At 48.6% G+C, this 19,256-nt stretch overlaps 1 protein-coding gene across 6 annotated transcripts in view; it reads left to right on the top strand.

The window, feature by feature from the left end:
* folr (folate receptor) overlaps positions 1-15,455 on the top strand; it is a 46,140-nt gene extending 30,685 nt beyond the window's left edge. For 3 of the 6 annotated variants that reach the window (XM_041199478.1, XM_041199480.1, XM_041199479.1), the window contains exons 3-5: positions 2,193-2,376; positions 10,114-10,249; positions 14,974-15,455. In XM_041199478.1, coding sequence (XP_041055412.1) covers positions 2,193-2,376; positions 10,114-10,249; positions 14,974-15,260 — 607 coding nt within the window. In that variant the 3' untranslated portion in view covers positions 15,261-15,455. Of the gene's footprint in view, positions 1-2,187; positions 2,377-10,113; positions 10,250-14,973 lie in introns of all 6 variants that reach the window. The other 3 variants (XM_041199477.1, XM_041199476.1, XM_041199475.1) reach the window with 1 other exon arrangement.
* The last annotated feature ends 3,801 nt before the right edge of the window (positions 15,456-19,256 follow it).

Genomic DNA, 19,256 nt, shown 5'->3' with positions numbered 1-19,256 from the left:
CTGACTGTTTGCACCAGTTTTAACGGGTATTTCCCTCGCACCTTGCAGGCCCTCGCTATCCCAGAAACTATCGATCATGCGTAAAGATTGCTGGATAAACAAAGCTCCCAACTTTCATTTGGTTGACCTTCTCCCATATCAGTAGCTGCACAGTGCAAAGATAATGCCGTTGTTGACTAATCGCAGTGTTCAACAATGAAATCTTGAATTTATGTGGCGCCTTGAACGTAGTGAAACATCTTGAGGCCCGGCACGTGAGCATTATCCAACAAAATTTTGATCCCCAGTCAGGTGCGATACTGGGATAGGGCTGGTCAAAGAGGTTGGTTTTAAGGAGCGTCTTAAAGGAAGCAGGAGAGATGGAGAGGCTGAGGGAGGGAATTCCAGATCTTGGCCACCAATGGTGGGATGATTAAAATAAGGCATGTGCAAGAGGTAGAATTGGAGGAGCATGGATATTTTGGAGGGTTCTAGGAGGTTAGAGAGTTAGGGAGGTGTTAGGGTAGGACTAAGAGCTTGGCCAATCAATCTTTATCAATGAATCAACAACAGACCCAGACATGAGGCAAGGAAAACCCCCAGCGATGGGGAGATTTGGGAATCATATGTCCAAAGTTACTGGGGGAATGGTGGCGTAGTGATAATGTCACTGGGCTGGTAATCCAGTGGCTCAGGCTAATATTCTGGGGCCAAGGCTGCTGGTGAGAATGTAAATTTAATTAATAAATCTAGAATTAAGAAGCTAGTCTAATGGTGACCATGAAACGTTCGGCCCCCTCGAGCCTGCTCCGCCATTCAATAAGATCATGGCTGATCGTCTTGTGTTTCGATTTCCACATTCCCATCTAACCCCAGAACTCATCTGGGTCACTAATGCCCTTTAGGGAAGGAAATCTGCTGTCCTTACCCGGTCTGGCCTACATGTGACTCCAGAACCACAGCAAATGTGGTTGAGTCTGAACTGCCCTCTGAAATGGCCGAGCAAGCCACTCAGTTCAAAGGCAGTTAGGGAGGGGCAACAAATGCTGGCCTTCCAGTGATGCTCACATCCCCATGAAAGAATTTTATAAGGTCATGAGAAACAGGGGTAAGCCATTCGGCCCCTTGAACCTGCTCTGCCATTCAATAAGATTGCAGCCGATCTTCAATTTCACCTCCACTTTCCCTGTCCTATCCCCATATTCCTTAATTCCCTCAGTGCCTTGAATAGACTCAAGGACTGAGCATCCACAGCTCTCTGGAATAAAGAATTCCAGGGACGATCCTCTGGGTGAAGAAATACCACCTCATCTCAGTCCGAAATGGGCAGTTCTCTATCCTGAGACTGACCTACTCTCTACGCTCCAGCCAGGGGGGACGTGGTCTGTTAGCATCTACCCTGTCAAGCCCTGTAGGGATTTTATATGTGACTTAGTGCCTCCAGTCCCCATACCAATCTGGTTGATCCTAGACTGCCTTCTGAAGTGCTATAGCAAACCTTTGGCTGTATAAAAGATAGACAACTAGATAATAAATGATGCCTGCATCCCCAGAGAGCATTATAAAAAGATTAGTGAGATACGTGGAGGGCTCTCTTTTAAAAAAAAAACAGACTTTGTTAATAATTCATTGTAAGCCTCATAACAGCCAAAGCTGACTCCATAATACAAAGGGACTCATGTTTCCAGAGTATCGTTCCTGACCTCAGGATGTTGCAAAACACACTTTACAGCCCATGAAGTACTTTTGAACTGTGGTCACTTGTTATAGTGTGGGAAACAAAGTAGTCAGTTTGTACACAGCAAGATCCCACAAACAGCAATGAGATACTGGCCGGATAATCTGATTTGATGATGATTGAGGGATAAATATTGGCCAAGGCATCAGAGAGAACTCCCCTACTCATCTTCGAAATCATGACTCTGGGAACTTTTAGAAACACCAGAGAGGGCAGAAGGAGCCTCAGGTTAAACATCTCATTTGAAAGATAGCACCTCCGACAATGCAGTGCTCTCTTGGTACTGCACTGGGAGTGTCAGCCTGGAATCACGGAGCTTCAGTCTCTGAGTTGAGCACTTCCCCTGTTCTTTGATGGAGTGCTTGTGGGATCTTTTATGGGTAGAGTTATATCTTGATAAAATATCTAAGTGCTAAGTGGAAACTATGTCCTTTAATCTTTTGTTACTGACTTGTCTTTGTTGTGTGCAGTGTAGACCTTGGAGAAACAATGCCTGTTGTAAAGCCAATATTAGCGTGGAGGCACACAACGACATGTCCAATCTCTACAACTTCAACTGGAATCACTGTGGCATCATGACAGAAAAATGCAAGAGACATTTTATCCAGGACACCTGCTTGTATGAATGTTCCCCCAACTTGGGTCCTTGGATAGTACAGGTGAGCCGTGCTGTCCTGTGGTGTGATGCATTTGGTAATTATTCAGAAATCAGATGGCTGTGGGATTTAAGGAGGGAGTTTCATCAACGTATGCTGTACCTGTCCTGGGAGTGTTTGATGGGGATGGTGTAGAGGGAGCTTTACTCTGTATCTAACCCCGTGCTGTACCTGTCCTGGGAGTGTTTGATGGGGACAGTGTAGAGGGAGCTTTACTCTGTATCTAACCCCGTGCTGTACCTGTCCTGGGAGTGTTTGATGGGGACAGTGTAGAGGGAGCTTTACTCTGTATCTAACCCCGTGCTGTACCTGTCCTGGGATTGTTTGATGGGGACAGTGTAGAGGGAGCTTTACTCTGTATCTAACCCCGTGCTGTACCTGTCCTGGGAGTGTTTGATGGGGACAGTGTAGAGGGAGCTTTACTCTGTATCTAACCCCGTGCTGTACCTGTCCTGGGAGTGTTTGATGGGGATGGTGTAGAGGGAGCTTTACTCTGTATCTAACCCCGTGCTGTACCTGTCCTGGGATTGTTTGATGGGGACAGTGTAGAGGGGGCTTTACTCTGTATCTAACCCCGTGCTGTACCTGTCCTGGGATTGTTTGATGGGGACAGTGTAGAGGGAGCTTTACTCTATATCTAACCCCGTGCTGTACCTGTCCTGGGATTGTTTGATGGGGACAGTGTAGAGGGAGCTTTACTCTGTATCTAACCCCGTGCTGTACCTGTCCTGGGAGTGTTTGATGGGGACAGTGTAGGGGGAGTTTTACACTATATCTAACCCTGTGCTGTACCTGTCCTGGGAGTGTTTGATGGGGACAGTGTAGGGGGAGTTTTACACTATATCTAACCCTGTGCTGTACCTGTCCTGGGAGTGTTTGATGGGGACAGTGTAGGGGGAGTTTTACTCTGTATCTAACCCCGTGCTGTACCTGTCCTGGGAGTGTTTGATGGGGACAGTGTAGGGGGAGTTTTACTCTGTATCTAACCCCGTGCTGTACCTGTCCTGGGAGTGTTTGATGGGGACAGTGTAGGGGGAGTTTTACTCTGTATCTAACCCCGTGCTGTACCTGTCCTGGGAGTGTTTGATGGGGACAGTGTAGGGGGAGTTTTACTCTGTATCTAACCCCGTGCTGTCCCTGTCCTGGGAGTGTTTGATGGGGACGGTGTAGAGCGAGATTTACTCTGTATCTAACCCCGTGCTGTACCTGTCCTGGGAGTGTTTGATGGGGACAGTGTAGAGGGAGCTTTACTCTGTATCTAACCCCGTGCTGTACCTGTCCTGGGAGTGTTTGATGGGGACAGTGTAGAGGGAGCTTTACTCTGTATCTAACCCCGTGCTGTACCTGTCCTGGGAGTGTTTGATGGGGACAGTGTAGAGGGAGATTTACTCTGTATCTAACCCCGTGCTGTACCTGTCCTGGGAGTGTTTGATGGGGACAGTGTAGAGGGAGCTTTACTCTGTATCTAACTGTGTCGGGTAGCTGATCAATTGAATGGTGTTATGCCAATTGGGAGTGATTTGAGGTATGACTGGAGGAAGAAGTGTTAAGATTTTGTGAGTTATACTTGTTTGGCCAAGATGGATTTTTAGTTGAATTTTTCGTGTTACTGATATTCAATCCAAATCAGATTACAAAGCGTTCTCTCTGTGCCCCCCTGCTCTCTCTGTGCCCCCCTGCTCTCTCTGTGGCCGCCCCGCTCTCTCTGCGGCCCCCGCCCCGCTCTCTCTGCGGCCCCCCCCCCTCGCTCTCTCTGCGGCCCCCCTCGCTCTCTCTGCGGCCCCCCTCGCTCTCTCTGCGGCCCCCCTCGCTCTGTCTGCGGCCCCCCTCGCTCTGTCTGCGGCCCCCCTCGCTCTGTCTGCGGCCCCCCTCGCTCTGTCTGCGGCCCCCCTCGCTCTGTCTGCGGCCCCCCTCGCTCTGTCTGCGGCCCCCCTCGCTCTCTCTGCGGCCCCCCTCGCTCTCTCTGCGGCCCCCCTCGCTCTCTCTGCGGCCCCCCTCGCTCTCTCTGCGGCCCCCCTCGCTCTCTCTGCGGCCCCCCACGCCCTCTCTGCGGCCCCCCCCGCCGGCTCTGTGGGCCCCCCCCCCCGCGCCTCCCTCTCTCTCTCACTCCGTGTCTCTCTCACTCCGTGTCTCTCTCACTCCGTGTCTCTCTCACTCCGTGTCTCTCTCACTCCGTGTCTCTCTCACTCCGTGTCTCTCTCACTCCGTGTCTCTCTCACTCTCACTCCGTCTCTCTCTCACTCTCACTCCGTCTCTCTCTCACTCTCACTCCATCTCTCTCTCACTCTCACTCCGTCTCTCTCTCTCTCTCACTCCGTCTCTCTCTCTCTCTCACTCCGTCTCTCTCTCTCTCTCTCACTCCGTCTCTCTCTCTCTCTCACTCCGTCTCTCTCTCACTCTCACTCCATCTCTCTCTCACTCTCACTCCGTCTCTCTCTCTCTCTCACTCCGTCTCTCTCTCTCTCTCACTCCGTCTCTCTCTCTCTCTCACTCCGTCTCTCTCTCTCTCTCACTCCGTCTCTCTCTCTCTCTCACTCCGTCTCTCTCTCTCTCTCACTCCGTCTCTCTCTCTCTCACTCCGTCTCTCTCTCTCTCACTCCGTCTCTCTCTCTCTCTCTCTCTCTCTCACTCCGTCTCTCTCTCTCTCTCACTCCGTCTCTCTCTCTCTCTCACTCCGTCTCTCTCTCTCTCACTCCGTCTCTCTCTCTCTCACTCCGTCTCTCTCTCTCTCACTCCGTCTCTCTCTCTCTCTCACTCCGTCTCTCTCTCTCTCTCACTCCGTCTCTCTCTCTCTCTCACTCCGTCTCTCTCTCTCTCTCACTCCGTCTCTCTCTCTCTCTCACTCCGTCTCTCTCTCTCTCACTCCGTCTCTCTCTCTCTCACTCCGTCTCTCTCTCTCTCTCTCTCTCTCTCTCACTCCGTCTCTCTCTCTCTCTCACTCCGTCTCTCTCTCTCTCTCACTCCGTCTCTCTCTCTCTCTCACTCCGTCTCTCTCTCTCTCTCACTCCGTCTCTCTCTCTCTCTCACTCCGTCTCTCTCTCTCACTCCGTCTCTCTCTCTCTCTCTCTCACTCCGTCTCTCTCTCTCTCTCACTCCGTCTTTCTCTCTCTCTCTCTCACTCCGTCTCTCTCTCTCTCTCTCTCTCACTCCGTCTCTCTCTCTCTCTCTCACTCCGTCTCTCTCTCTCTCTCTCTCACTCCGTCTCTCTCTCTCTCTCTCTCTCACTCCGTCTCTCTCTCTCTCTCACTCCGTCTCTCTCTCTCTCTCTCTCTCACTCCGTCTCTCTCTCTCTCTCACTCCGTCTCTCTCTCTCTCTCACTCCGTCTCTCTCTCTCTCTCTCACTCCGTCTCTCTCTCTCTCTCACTCCGTCTCTCTCTCTCTCTCACTCCGTCTCTCTCTCTCTCACTCCGTCTCTCTCTCTCTCACTCCGTCTCTCTCTCTCTCACTCCGTCTCTCTCTCTCACTCCGTCTCTCTCTCTCTCTCACTCCGTCTCTCTCTCTCTCACTCCGTCTCTCTCTCTCTCACTCCGTCTCTCTCTCTCTCACTCCGTCTCTCTCTCTCTCTCTCTCTCTCTCTCTCTCTCACTCCGTCTCTCTCTCTCTCTCACTCCGTCTCTCTCTCTCTCTCACTCCGTCTCTCTCTCTCTCTCACTCCGTCTCTCTCTCTCACTCCGTCTCTCTCTCTCTCTCACTCCGTCTCTCTCTCTCTCTCACTCCGTCTCTCTCTCTCTCTCACTCCGTCTCTCTCTCTCTCTCACTCCGTCTCTCTCTCTCTCTCACTCCGTCTCTCTCTCTCTCACTCCGTCTCTCTCTCTCTCACTCCGTCTCTCTCTCTCTCTCTCTCTCTCTCTCTCACTCCGTCTCTCTCTCTCTCTCACTCCGTCTCTCTCTCTCTCTCACTCCGTCTCTCTCTCTCTCTCACTCCGTCTCTCTCTCTCTCTCACTCCGTCTCTCTCTCTCACTCCGTCTCTCTCTCTCTCTCTCTCACTCCGTCTCTCTCTCTCTCTCACTCCGTCTTTCTCTCTCTCTCTCTCACTCCGTCTCTCTCTCTCTCTCTCTCACTCCGTCTCTCTCTCTCTCTCACTCCGTCTCTCTCTCTCTCTCTCTCACTCCGTCTCTCTCTCTCTCTCTCTCTCACTCCGTCTCTCTCTCTCTCTCACTCCGTCTCTCTCTCTCTCTCTCTCTCACTCCGTCTCTCTCTCTCTCTCACTCCGTCTCTCTCTCTCTCTCACTCCGTCTCTCTCTCTCTCTCTCACTCCGTCTCTCTCTCTCTCTCACTCCGTCTCTCTCTCTCTCTCACTCCGTCTCTCTCTCTCTCTCACTCCGTCTCTCTCTCTCTCACTCCGTCTCTCTCTCTCTCACTCCGTCTCTCTCTCTCTCACTCCGTCTCTCTCTCTCTCACTCCGTCTCTCTCTCTCTCACTCCGTCTCTCTCTCTCTCTCACTCCGTCTCTCTCTCTCTCACTCCGTCTCTCTCTCTCTCACTCCGTCTCTCTCTCTCTCACTCCGTCATTCTCTCTCTCACTCCGTCTCTCTCTCTCTCACTCCGTCTCTCTCTCTCTCACTCCGTCTCTCTCTCTCTCTCACTCCGTCTCTCTCTCTCTCTCTCACTCCGTCTCTCTCTCTCTCTCACTCCGTGTCTCTCCCTCTCTCACTCCGTGTCTCTCCCTCTCTCACTCCGTGTCTCTCCCTCTCTCACTCCGTGTCTCTCCCTCTCTCACTCCGTGTCTCTCCCTCTCTCACTCCGTGTCTCTCCCTCTCTCACTCCGTGTCTCTCCCTCTCTCACTCCGTGTCTCTCCCTCTCTCACTCCGTGTCTCTCCCTCTCTCACTCCGTGTCTCTCACTCTCTCACTCCGTGTCTCTCCCTCTCTCACTCCGTGTCTCTCCCTCTCTCACTCCGTGTCTCTCCCTCTCTCACTCCGTGTCTCTCCCTCTCTCACTCCGTGTCTCTCCCTCTCTCACTCCGTGTCTCTCCCTCTCTCACTCCGTGTCTCTCCCTCTCTCACTCCGTGTCTCTCCCTCTCTCACTCCGTGTCTCTCCCTCTCTCACTCCGTGTCTCTCCCTCTCTCACTCCGTGTCTCTCCCTCTCTCACTCCGTGTCTCTCCCTCTCTCACTCCGTGTCTCTCCCTCTCTCACTCCGTGTCTCTCCCTCTCTCACTCCGTGTCTCTCCCTCTCTCACTCCGTGTCTCTCCCTCTCTCACTCCGTGTCTCTCCCTCTCTCACTCCGTGTCTCTCCCTCTCTCACTCCGTGTCTCTCCCTCTCTCACTCCGTGTCTCTCCCTCTCTCACTCCGTGTCTCTCCCTCTCTCACTCCGTGTCTCTCCCTCTCTCACTCCGTGTCTCTCCCTCTCTCACTCCGTGTCTCTCCCTCTCTCACTCCGTGTCTCTCCCTCTCTCACTCCGTGTCTCTCCCTCTCTCACTCCGTGTCTCTCCCTCTCTCACTCCGTGTCTCTCCCTCTCTCACTCCGTGTCTCTCCCTCTCTCACTCCGTGTCTCTCCCTCTCTCACTCCGTGTCTCTCCCTCTCTCACTCCGTGTCTCTCCCTCTCTCACTCCGTGTCTCTCCCTCTCTCACTCCGTGTCTCTCCCTCTCTCACTCCGTGTCTCTCCCTCTCTCACTCCGTGTCTCTCCCTCTCTCACTCCGTGTCTCTCCCTCTCTCACTCCGTGTCTCTCCCTCTCTCACTCCGTGTCTCTCCCTCTCTCACTCCGTGTCTCTCCCTCTCTCACTCCGTGTCTCTCCCTCTCTCACTCCGTGTCTCTCCCTCTCTCACTCCGTGTCTCTCCCTCTCTCACTCCGTGTCTCTCCCTCTCTCACTCCGTGTCTCTCCCTCTCTCACTCCGTGTCTCTCCCTCTCTCACTCCGTGTCTCTCCCTCTCTCACTCCGTGTCTCTCCCTCTCTCACTCCGTGTCTCTCCCTCTCTCACTCCGTGTCTCTCCCTCTCTCTCTCTCATTCCGTGTCTCTCCCTCTCTCTCTCTCATTCCGTGTCTCTCTCTCTCTCTCTCTCTCATTCCGTGTCTCTCTCTCTCTCTCTCTCTCTCTCTCTCATTCCGTGTCTCTCTCTCTCTCTCTCTCTCTCTCATTCCGTGTCTCTCTCTCTCTCTCTCTCTCTCTCTCTCATTCCGTGTCTCTCTCTCTCTCTCTCTCATTCCGTGTCTCTCTCTCTCTCTCTCTCTCTCTCTCTCTCTCTCATTCCGTCTCTCTCTCTCTCTCTCTCTCTCTCTCATATTCCGTCTCTCTCTCTCTCTCTCTCTCTCTCTCTCTCATTCCGTCTCTCTCTCTCTCTCTCTCTCTCTCTCACTCCGTCTCTCTCTCTCTCTCACTCCGTCTCTCTCTCTCTCTCACTCCGTCTCTCTCTCTCTCTCTCTCTGTCTCTCTCTCTCTCTCTCTCTGTCTCTCTCTCTCTCTCTCTGTCTCTCTCTCTCTCTCTCTCTCTCTCTGTCTCTCTCTCTCACTCCGTCTCTCTCTCTCTCTCTCTGTCTCTCTCTCTCTCTCTCTCTCTCTCACTCCGTCTCTCTCTCTCTCTCTCTCACTCCGTCTCTCTCTCTCTCTCTCTTTCTCACTCCGTCTCTCTCTCTCTCTCACTCCGTCTCTCTCTCTCTCTCTCTCTCTCACTCTGTCTCTCTCTCTCTCTCTCTCTCTCACTCTGTCTCTCTCTCTCTCTCTCTCTCACTCTGTCTCTCTCTCTCTCTCTCACTCCGTCTCTCTCTCTCTCTCTCTCTCTCTCTCTCTCCGTCTCTCTCTCTCTCTCTCTCTCTCTCACTCCGTCTCTCTCTCTCTCACTCCGTCTCTCTCTCTCTCTCACTCCGTCTCTCTCTCTCTCTCACTCCGTCTCTCTCTCTCTCTCACTCCGTCTCTCTCTCTCTCACTCCGTCTCTCTCTCTCTCACTCCGTCTCTCTCTCTCTCTCACTCCGTCTCTCTCTCTCTCTCACTCCGTCTCTCTCTCTCTCTCACTCCGTCTCTCTCTCTCTCTCACTCCGTCTCTCTCTCTCTCTCTGTCTCTCTCTCTCTCTCTGTCTCTCTCTCTCTCTCTCTCTGTCTCTCTCTCTCTCTGTCTCTCTCTCTCTCTGTCTCTCTCTCTCTCTGTCTCTCTCTCTCACTCCGTCTCTCTCTCTCTCTCACTCCGTCTCTCTCTCTCTCTCTCTCTCTCTCTCTCTCACTCCGTCTCTCTCTCTCTCTCTCACTCCGTCTCTCTCTCTCTCTCTCTCTTTCTCACTCCGTCTCTCTCTCTCTCTCTCTCTTTCTCACTCCGTCTCTCTCTCTCTCTCTCTCACTCCGTCTCTCTCTCTCTCTCTCTCACTCCGTCTCTCTCTCTCTCTCACTCCGTCTCTCTCTCTCTCTCTCACTCTGTCTCTCTCTCTCTCTCTCTCTCACTCCGTCTCTCTCTCTCTCTCTCTCCGTCTCTCTCTCTCTCTCTCTCTCACTCCGTCTCTCTCTCTCTCTCTCTTTCTCACTCCGTCTCTCTCTCTCTCTCACTCCGTCTCTCTCTCTCTCTCACTCCGTCTCTCTCTCTCTCTCACTCTGTCTCTCTCTCTCTCTCTCTCTCTCTCTCTCCTCTCTCTCTCTCCCTCTCTCTCTCTCTCTCTCTCTCCTCTCTCTCTCTCCCTCTCTCTCTCTCTCTCCCTCTCTCTCTCTCTCTCTCTCTCTCTCCTCTCTCTCTCTCTCTCTCTCTCTCTCTCTCTCTCTCTCTCTCTCTCTCACAATGACTTGTCATGTCTCTGCTTGGGTGGCAGGTTGACCAGTCTTGGAGGAAGGAACGGATTATTGATGTCCCAATCTGCAAGTCGGACTGCGTGGAATGGTGGACTGACTGTCGGGACGATCATACCTGCAAGGTGAACTGGCACAAGGGATGGAACTGGACTACGGGTGAGTGTCTCTCTCTCTCTATCCTCAGGACAGAAAACTCTGTAAACTTGTAGCTGTGTATTAGGCCTGAATGAGGAGATGAGAACATGAGGGATATGTATACAGGAGTATACCAGATGGCTCCTTGAGTTTGCCCTGTCTTTCAATAAACTCAGGGCTGATCATCAACATCAACAGGGCTGGGACCGGAGTCCATGTGGGGAGGTTCACGAGAATGGCTGGAAACGAGCAGCATACATAATAAAGTAGGAAAGAAGAATAAAGTGCACAAAGGAGTAAGAGTGTTGGGTAGCATTAGATAAAGAAATAGGACCATATTTGGTGGGAACAGATGAGGAGAGACTAAGAGGAATGCAAAGACATGTTTAGAATGAACGCAGGTGAGTTCTCAAAGGTGTGGCGAACAAAGCCTGTGACCTATAAGCACAAATGGCTGTTTGGGACTATTCAAGGATATAAAGTGTTAAGAAAAGATAGAGAAGGAAAACAAAAGGGAGGTGGGGAGGCAGCACTGATCTGTGAAGGCATTGTGGCCTTGGGAAGGGTGGGGGATCTCCTTGAGGCATAGGCTGAATCCATTTGGTTAGAATTCAGAAGCAAAAAGGGATGATCGCACTCCTAGGAATATTTTATAGGCCTCCAAATTGAGAGAGAGACGGCAGGGAAATCAGATGAGCAGGACTCAATACAGTGGTGATATTCGTGGACTTTAATAACCCAAATATCAATTGGGATAATGTTAGAGGAAAGGGTTAGGAGGAGGCTATGTTCCAGTTAGGAAGGAGGCATTGCTAGATCTGGAGCTGGGGAATCCGGTGGGCCATAAGAACATAAGAAATAGGACTTTAATAGATCATTCGGCCCCTCAAGCAAGCTCCGCTATTCAATAGGATCATGGTTGATCTGATTGTGACCATTTTCTTGTCTGTCCCCCATGACCCTTGACTTCCTTGTCGATCAAAAATCTGCCTAAATCAGCCTTGAATATACTCAATGACCCAGCCTTCACTACTCTCTGTGACAGAATTCCAAAGACCAGCGACCCTCTGAGAGAAGAAATTCCTCCTCATCTCCCTCTTAAATGGGAGACCCCTTTATTTTGAAACTGTGCCTCCTAGTTCTAGATTCCTCCATAAGGGAAACATCCTCTCAGCATTTATCCTGTCAAACCACTTCAGAATGTCACATGTTTTGCTAAGATCACCTCTCATTCTTCTAAATTCTGAGCGTAGGCCCAACCTGCTCAACCTTTCCTCATACAACAATCCCTTCATCCCAGGAATCGGCCTAGTGAACATTCTCTGAACTGCTTCCAATGCGGGTATATTCCTCCTCAAGTTAAGTGACAAAAACTGTACACAGTACACTAGGTGTGATCTCACCAATGTCCTGTGTAGTTGTGGCGGGACTCTTTTAAACTACTTTTATACTCCTTCACCTTTGCAATAAAGACCAACATTCCATTTTACTTCTGAATCGCTGTACCTGCCTGCTGACTTTTCATGATTCATGTACAAGGACACCCAGATCCCTCTGCACTGCAGCATTCTTCAGCCTCTCTCCATTTAAATACCATTCTGCTTTTCTATTCTTCCTGCCAAAGTGGACACCCTCACATTTTCCCACATTACATTCCAACATGCCAAAAAATTTTTTCCTACTCACTTAAGCTTTGGAGACTGTCTGCATCTTCCTCACAACTTGCTTTTCCACCTATCTTTCATTTGACTATAGTAGGCCACTTCATCTTGTTCATTAATATAGATCATAAATAATAGGGGCCCCAGCACTGATCCTTCTGTCACTCCATTAGTTACAATTTGCCACCCTGAAAATGACCCATTTATCCCAACCCACTCATTCCTGTTAGTTAACCAATCCTCTATCCATGCTGATATATCATTCCCAACACCATGAGTTGTTATCTTGTCTTGTAATCTTTTATGTGACACCTAGGCTTTTGGAAATCCAAATACACTACATCTACTGGTTCGCCTTTATCCACCCTGCTTGTTACATTCACAAAGAACTTTAATAAATTTGTCAAACACGATTCCCCTTTCATGACACCATGTTGACTCTGCCTGATTGTATTATGATTTTCTGAATGTCCTGCTACTACCTCTTTAATAATGGATTCTAGCGTTTCTCTAATGACAGACATTAGATTAACAGGTCTATAGTTTCCTGTTTTCCGTGTCCCATCTTTCTTGATTAGCTATTTGTAGTTTTCCAATCCGTTGGGACCTTTCCAGAATCTAGGGAATTTTGGAATCCACCGTCGCGTCCACTATCTCTACAGCCACTTCCTTTAAGACCCTAGGATACAGACCATCAGGTCCTTGGGACTTGTCAACCTTTAGTCTCATTAGTTTTCCTAGTACATTTTCTCTAGTGATTGTGATTGTTCGAAGTTCCTCCCTCCCCTTTGCCTCTTGATTTTCTACTATTCTTTGGATTTTTTTTGCGTCTTCTACTGTGAAGCCAGATACAAAATACTTGTTCAAACTCTGTTGTTTCCTTGTTTCCCATTATTAATTCCCCAGTTCTCTTAGGCATTCCTGCTCACTTCAGCTACCCTCTTCCTTTTTATGTTTGTAGAAGCTTTCACTGTCTGCTTTTATATTTCTTGCTAGGTTTCTCTCTCACTCCAATTTCTCCCCTTTTTTTAAAGTCATCCTTTGATGGCTTCTAAAATTTTCCCAATCCTGTGGACTAACACTATTCTTTGCAGCCTTGGACATCCTCTCTCTCAATTTGATACCATCCTTAACTTCCTTCATTTCCCACTGATGGTGCATCCTCCTCGTAGAGTCCTTCTCAGTGGAATATATATTTGTTGAGAGTTATAAAATATCTCCTCCTCTACTGTCTTACCTTTTAACCTATTTTCCCATTCCACTTTAGCCAACTCTGTCTTCATACCCTTGTAATTGCCTTTATTTAATTTCAGCACACTAGTTATGAACCAGCATTTCTCACTCAAATTGGACATGAAATTCATCATGTTATGATCACTCTTACCTAGCGGACCCTTTGCTATGAGGTAATTTATTAAATCTGTCTCATTACGCACAACCAGGCCTAAAGTAGCCTGTTCCCTGGTTGGTCCGAGAACATATTATTCTGAAAAGCTGTCCTGAATACATTGTACAAACTCCAGGCTCCTTTTGCCAATTTGATTTGTCCAATCCAAATGAAGCTTAAAATCTCTCATGATTATTTCAGTGTTTTACTTATCGTCACCCATTATCTCTGCCTCCTGTTGCCATCAGGGAGCCTATAAACCACTCTGACCAGTGACTTTTTTCCTTTGTTCTTTCCTTTGTTATTTCCTATCTCTTCCCAAACTGATTCTACATTTTGGTTTTCTGACTAAGGCCATTTCTCACTATTATACTGATCTCACCTTTATTAACAGAGCTACCCCACCTCCTTTTCCATTTCTTCCTGTCCTTCCAAAATGTCAAATACTCTTGAATATTCAGGTCCAAGCCGTTGCCACTTTGCAACTATGTCTCTGTAATAGCTATCATATCATACTCATTTATTTCTATTTGTGCTACCGATTCATCTATCTTGTTATGAATGCTGTGTGCATTCAAAACAAGATTTTAATTCTGATTTTTTTTTTACCATTTTTTTTCCCTGACCTTATTTGCTTTGTACTCATGTCTGTTCTCCCTGTTCCTTCCTGTCACACTCTGATTATCATTACCTGCACTATTGCCTTCTCCTTTCTCTTGTTACCTTGTGGATCCCTACACCTACCTCACTCGTAGTCATACCCTCCTGTCCATGACCACGAATCAAATCTGAAGTAGCTAGCCTAAGGGGTGTGACTGCCTCCTGATTCAAAGTGTCCAATTAACGTTCCCCTTCCTGGTGCATCGCGGTTTCTGAAGTTCGGATTCCAGCTCATCGAGTCTGGGTCGAAGTTCCTCGAGCAGCAGATGCTACAGATGTGGATCTGAAAGGTATCCACCAGGCCCTACATGCTACAGCTGCAACACATCACCTGCCCTATCATCTTTATTGTGTTTTTTACTTGTTGTCTGTAGTAAAACCAAGCTGTTTAACTCGTTAAGATATAAATTTAATGCAATGCTTGTATTTCCCCAGTACCAGTCTGCCCTCATTTAGAGGGATAAAATCTTAAAAACACACCATCCAGTCACCTACCTGCTCACCTAACTGAGCCTGAACACTCACCAGCTTCTGGAGGCTGACAGGAACCTTCTCCGCCTCCGAATTCCCACCTGCACCAGATTCCCAAGTTAGCATTTGTACCTCATTGCACTCTGGCCTCATCACACTGCGCTCCCTCACTCTGTGCAATAGCACAGCCTGTATACTTTTATAGAGAGCTGGTGACTCACACCCAAGTTGCAACTGTGAAGTTAGCTTCTTGCTACCGTGATTAACACTCTTTGTCTTGTTGATTGACATATAACCGTCACTGTCAGGCAATTTCTGTTAATTTGGCTGCTTAACTAGTGTTTCTGTTTCAAAGTATTAATTCACAGTCTGACTGTTTATCTAAATCATAGCTGGGGGAGAAACTTACCAGAGAGGTTCCCACCACCAAATTCCTAGGTTAGCACTGGTACCTTGTTTCACTTTGTACTCCCACCCTCTTTGATCGGAGTTAGTAGGGGAAGTTCGACCTGTGTCTCTTGAGACCGTTTCCTTAGTGAGTTTGTGTTTTTAAAATTTCATTTCAGGCATAAACCAGTGTCCAGAAAAGACCACTTGCCAGAAGTTTTCCGATGTCTTCCTGACTCCGCGGGATCTATGCGAGAAGTTATGGTCCAACTCCTACAAGTTCACGGAGTACGATCGGGGGAGTGGGAAGTGCATTGCCTTGTGGTTCAATGCAGCCTCAAATCCCAACCCCAACGAAGAGGTGGCGCAGTTCTATGCTATCCAGAAGGGCTTGATCGCGTCCTCCTCCCGCGTCAAACTGGCTGCCCCGCTTTTCCTGACTGTCCTCGTCTCTGTCTTGTTCTGACTTTTGCTGATGGAGCCAGGGAGGAGTGGACTGATGAGACGCGACGCCGCTTTCCTTGTTAATTTAGCTCAGCATTCGTGCTATGGAAAGTCGTTGATTTGACCAACCTTGGTCCAAAATGTAGTAAAATTTGCTCTTCCCATCAAGCCAAATTTCTGGGTGTGGGCGGGACAGGTTCAGCTTCGTCACCTTCCTTACACGAACCTTCTGCTGTTGGGTGGGGGGGATTGGGGGGGGGGGGGAGGGGTTTGTGGGGTGGAGGAGACGGAGAGGGTAATAACAGAGGAAGAACTTGGGTTTATGTAGCACCTTTCACAACCTCAGGGCATTCAGAAGCGCTTTGCAGCCGGTGAAGTACTTCTGAGCTGCAGTCGCTGTTGGAAGATGGGAAATGCAGCAGTTCCTTTGTGCACAGCAAACTCCCACAAACAGCAGTGTGATAAGACCAGATGACCTGTTTTTACTGGTGGAAGTGGAGAGATAAAACACAATCAGCACACTGCGGAGAACTCCCCTGCTCTTTGACATAGTGGAATTATTTATGTCCCTCTGAGAGGGGGCTTCAGTTAAACGTCTCATCCGAAGGATGGCATCTGAGTGTCACTCACTGAGCTGCTGTTGAAATCCTGGCTGCCACAGGGTGGAAAGGTCAGAGGTTCCATCCTGATCTCTGATAGGATGGTGATTAAGGACACTAGAGCTCACCTTAAATATGAAGTGATGTATACATGGTTGATAGTGTAATTAGATCATCTGCAAAGTGATGGAAGGTATTGTCGACAGTGCTCTCAAGCAGCACTACATAGAAATAACGTGCTCACTGGCACTTAGTTTGGGTTCCGCCAGGGCCAGTCCACTCCTGACCTCCTGACAGCCTTGGTTCAAACATGGACAGATAAGGTGAGAGTGACTGCCCTTGACATCAAGGCAGCATTTGACTGAGTGTGGCATCAAGGAGCCCTAGCAAAACTGGAGTCAATGGGAATCGGGGGAAACTCTCCAGTGGTTGGAGTTATACCCAGCACAAAGGAAGATGGCTGTGGTTGTTGGAGGTCAGTCATCTCAGTTCCAGGACATCACTGCATGAGTTCCTCAGGGTAGTGTCCTCGGCCCAACCATCTTCAGCTGCTTCAATGATTTTCCTTCCATCATAAGGTCAGAAGTGGGGATGTTCGCTGTTGATTGTGCAATGTTCAGCACCATTTGTAACTCCTCAGATACTGAAGCAGTCCATGTCCAAATGCAGCAAGACCTGGATGATATCTAGGCTTGGGCTGATAAGTAGCAAGTAACATTCGTGCTACACAAAGTGCCAGGCAATGACCATCTCAAATAAGAGAGAATCCAACCATCACCCCATGACATTACCATCACTGAATCCCCCTCTAACAACATCCTGGGGGTTACCATTGACCAGAAGCTGAACTGGACTAGCCATATAAATACTGTGGCTACAAGAGCAGGTCAGAGGCTAGGAATCCTGTAGCAAGTAACTCACCTCCTGACTCCCCAAAGCCTGTCCACCATCCACAAGGCACAAGTCAGGAGCGTGATGGAATACTCTCCACTTGCCTGGATGAGTCCAGCTCCAACAGCACTCAAGAAACTTAACACCATCCAGGACAAAGCACCCCATCCACAAACATTCACTCCCTCCACCACCGACGCACAATAGCAGCAGTGTGTACCATCTACAAGATGCACCACAGGAATTCACTTTGAAAGCACCTTCCAAACCCACGACCACTACCATCTAGAAGGACAAGGGCAGCAGGTAGATGGGAACACTACCACCTGGAAATTCCCCTCCCAGCCGCTCACCATCTTGACTTGGATATATATCGCTGTCCCTTCACTGTCGCTGAGTCAACAGCACTGTGGGTGTACCTACGCCACAGGGACCGCAGTGATTCAAGAAGGCAGCTCACCCACACCACCTAAAGGGCAACTATGCCAGCAATGCTCACATCCTGTGAAATGTTAAATCGAGGCCCTCTGATACTTCAGCTGGGTGTAAAAGATCTGATAGTACAACTTGGAAAAGCAGGGGAGTTATTACCAATGTCTTGGCCAATATTGATTCCTAAAATTAGCATCAGTAAAGGATTATGTGGACGTTTATCACGTTGCTGTTGATGGGAGTTTGCTGAGCTTTTGCGTTTCCTAATTTTAAAAGTGACTATTTTTAAAAAGCGCTTCCTTTGGCCAGAAAGCACTTTGAGAGGCCCTCGGGTCAAGAAAGGGGCTATATAAATGCATGTCTCTCTTTTGTTAAATCAGGTTATTGTTATAATCCCCATCTTTGTAACCCTCCAAGATCTCTGCACTCCTCCAATTCGGGCCTGTTATGCATTCCTGATTTCATTTGGCACCTGTGTCTTCAGCTGCCTGGGTCCTAAGTTCTAGAATTCCCTTTCTTAAACCCCTCTGCCGCCACTCGACCCCTCTCCCCTCCTTTAAGACGCTTTGTAAAATCTACCTCCTTGACCAAGCTAGTGGCCAAATATTTCCATAAGACCATAAGACAGGGGAGCAGAAATTAGGCCATTTAGCCCATCGAGTCTGCTCCACCATTCAATCATGGCTGATCAGCTTCTCAACCCCATTCTCCCACCTTCTCCCCGTAACCTTTGATCCCCTTACCAATCAGGACCCTATCTATCTCGGTCTTAAATACACTCAATGACCTGCCCTCCACAGCCTTCAGTGGCAATGAGTTCCATAGATTCACCACTCTCTGGCTAAAGAAGTTTCCTCCTCATCTCTGTTCTAAAAGGTCTTCCCTTTACTCTGAAGCTGTGCCCTCGGGTCCTAGTCTCAGTTTCCTGGTTTCCTTCAGTGACTCGGGGTCAAATGCTATTTGATTCTGCTCATGTGAAGCACCTTGAGATGTTATGCTACGGTAGAGGCATTCTATAAATGCCAGACGATGTCGTTAACATGGGTGACTTAGGATTATTGGATAATTTTTTAATGAGAACATAATTTATAAGTGCGATTTACTTGTTCCTTGGTAAATAACACACCCACATGTCCATTTCTTGCCTTTCATCATTCAAGAGTCACTCAACTTTTGTGTATCAAACTTCAAGTAAAGTGCAGGAACTCTGGGTAATACATCTTGAATCAGCCTGTCTGTCACCTTTTTAAGTGAAATTGATACAACCTTAGCTACGTTTGCTTAAGAACCCTGTGCCTGCACAATGGTTACTTAACTACAATGAGACTGCATAACATTAAAGCACTTTAAGAGCAGAATGACATCTTGTGTTTTCCATTGTGGTACCGAAGCTTCAGTCGTAGCCCAGTTCGTAGCACTCGCCCCACAAGCTTTGAGCATTGAATCAAGGCTGACCGTCCCAGTACAGTACCAAGGGAGTGCCGCACTGTCAGAGGTGCAGACTTTTCGCTCTTCTCTCTTGGGTGGAACCAATAACACTCTCGAAAAGAGCAGGATGCTTTTCCCTTGTGTCCTGGTGATGTTTATGCCATCAGCCGCCACATTTTTAAACAAGCAGACACACAGATTACCCTGTCGCTTATTTAATTGCTGTTTGTGGGATCTTGCTGTGTGAAAATTGGTTGCTGTGTTTCTTGCGTAACAACAGTGAGAACAATCCAAAAGCACTTCAGTGACTTTAAATCACTTTGGAATCTTCTAAGATTGAAAGATACTATATAAATTAGAGTTCTTAAACCCCTCACCCTCCAAGATAAGCAGTGCTGTAAGCAGTTTGCTGTGATTATAAGAACTATACGACTTGCTGTAAGTTTCCTGTCTGTTGTGCTTCGAGTCCAACTCCAGCACGAGCCCTCCTCCAAAAGAAGAAAATAGTCCCTTTGTAGTACAGAACTTGGGTGTTGCTTGAAAAAAGAGGCAACGTGTCAAAACTTTTCATCTTGCACTCATCAGGACAGATGCAAGAATACCAAATTTCAAACGGAGCAACAATTTATACTGCATAAAAACAAAAAAACTGCAGATGCTGGAAATCC

This window comes from Carcharodon carcharias, chromosome 11 (genome assembly GCF_017639515.1).
Source record: "Carcharodon carcharias isolate sCarCar2 chromosome 11, sCarCar2.pri, whole genome shotgun sequence".
In the NCBI taxonomy this organism is placed as follows: domain Eukaryota; kingdom Metazoa; phylum Chordata; class Chondrichthyes; order Lamniformes; family Lamnidae; genus Carcharodon; species Carcharodon carcharias.
Note: the sequence above shows the minus strand (reverse complement) of the source record. Positions and strands in the feature narration are given on the sequence as shown.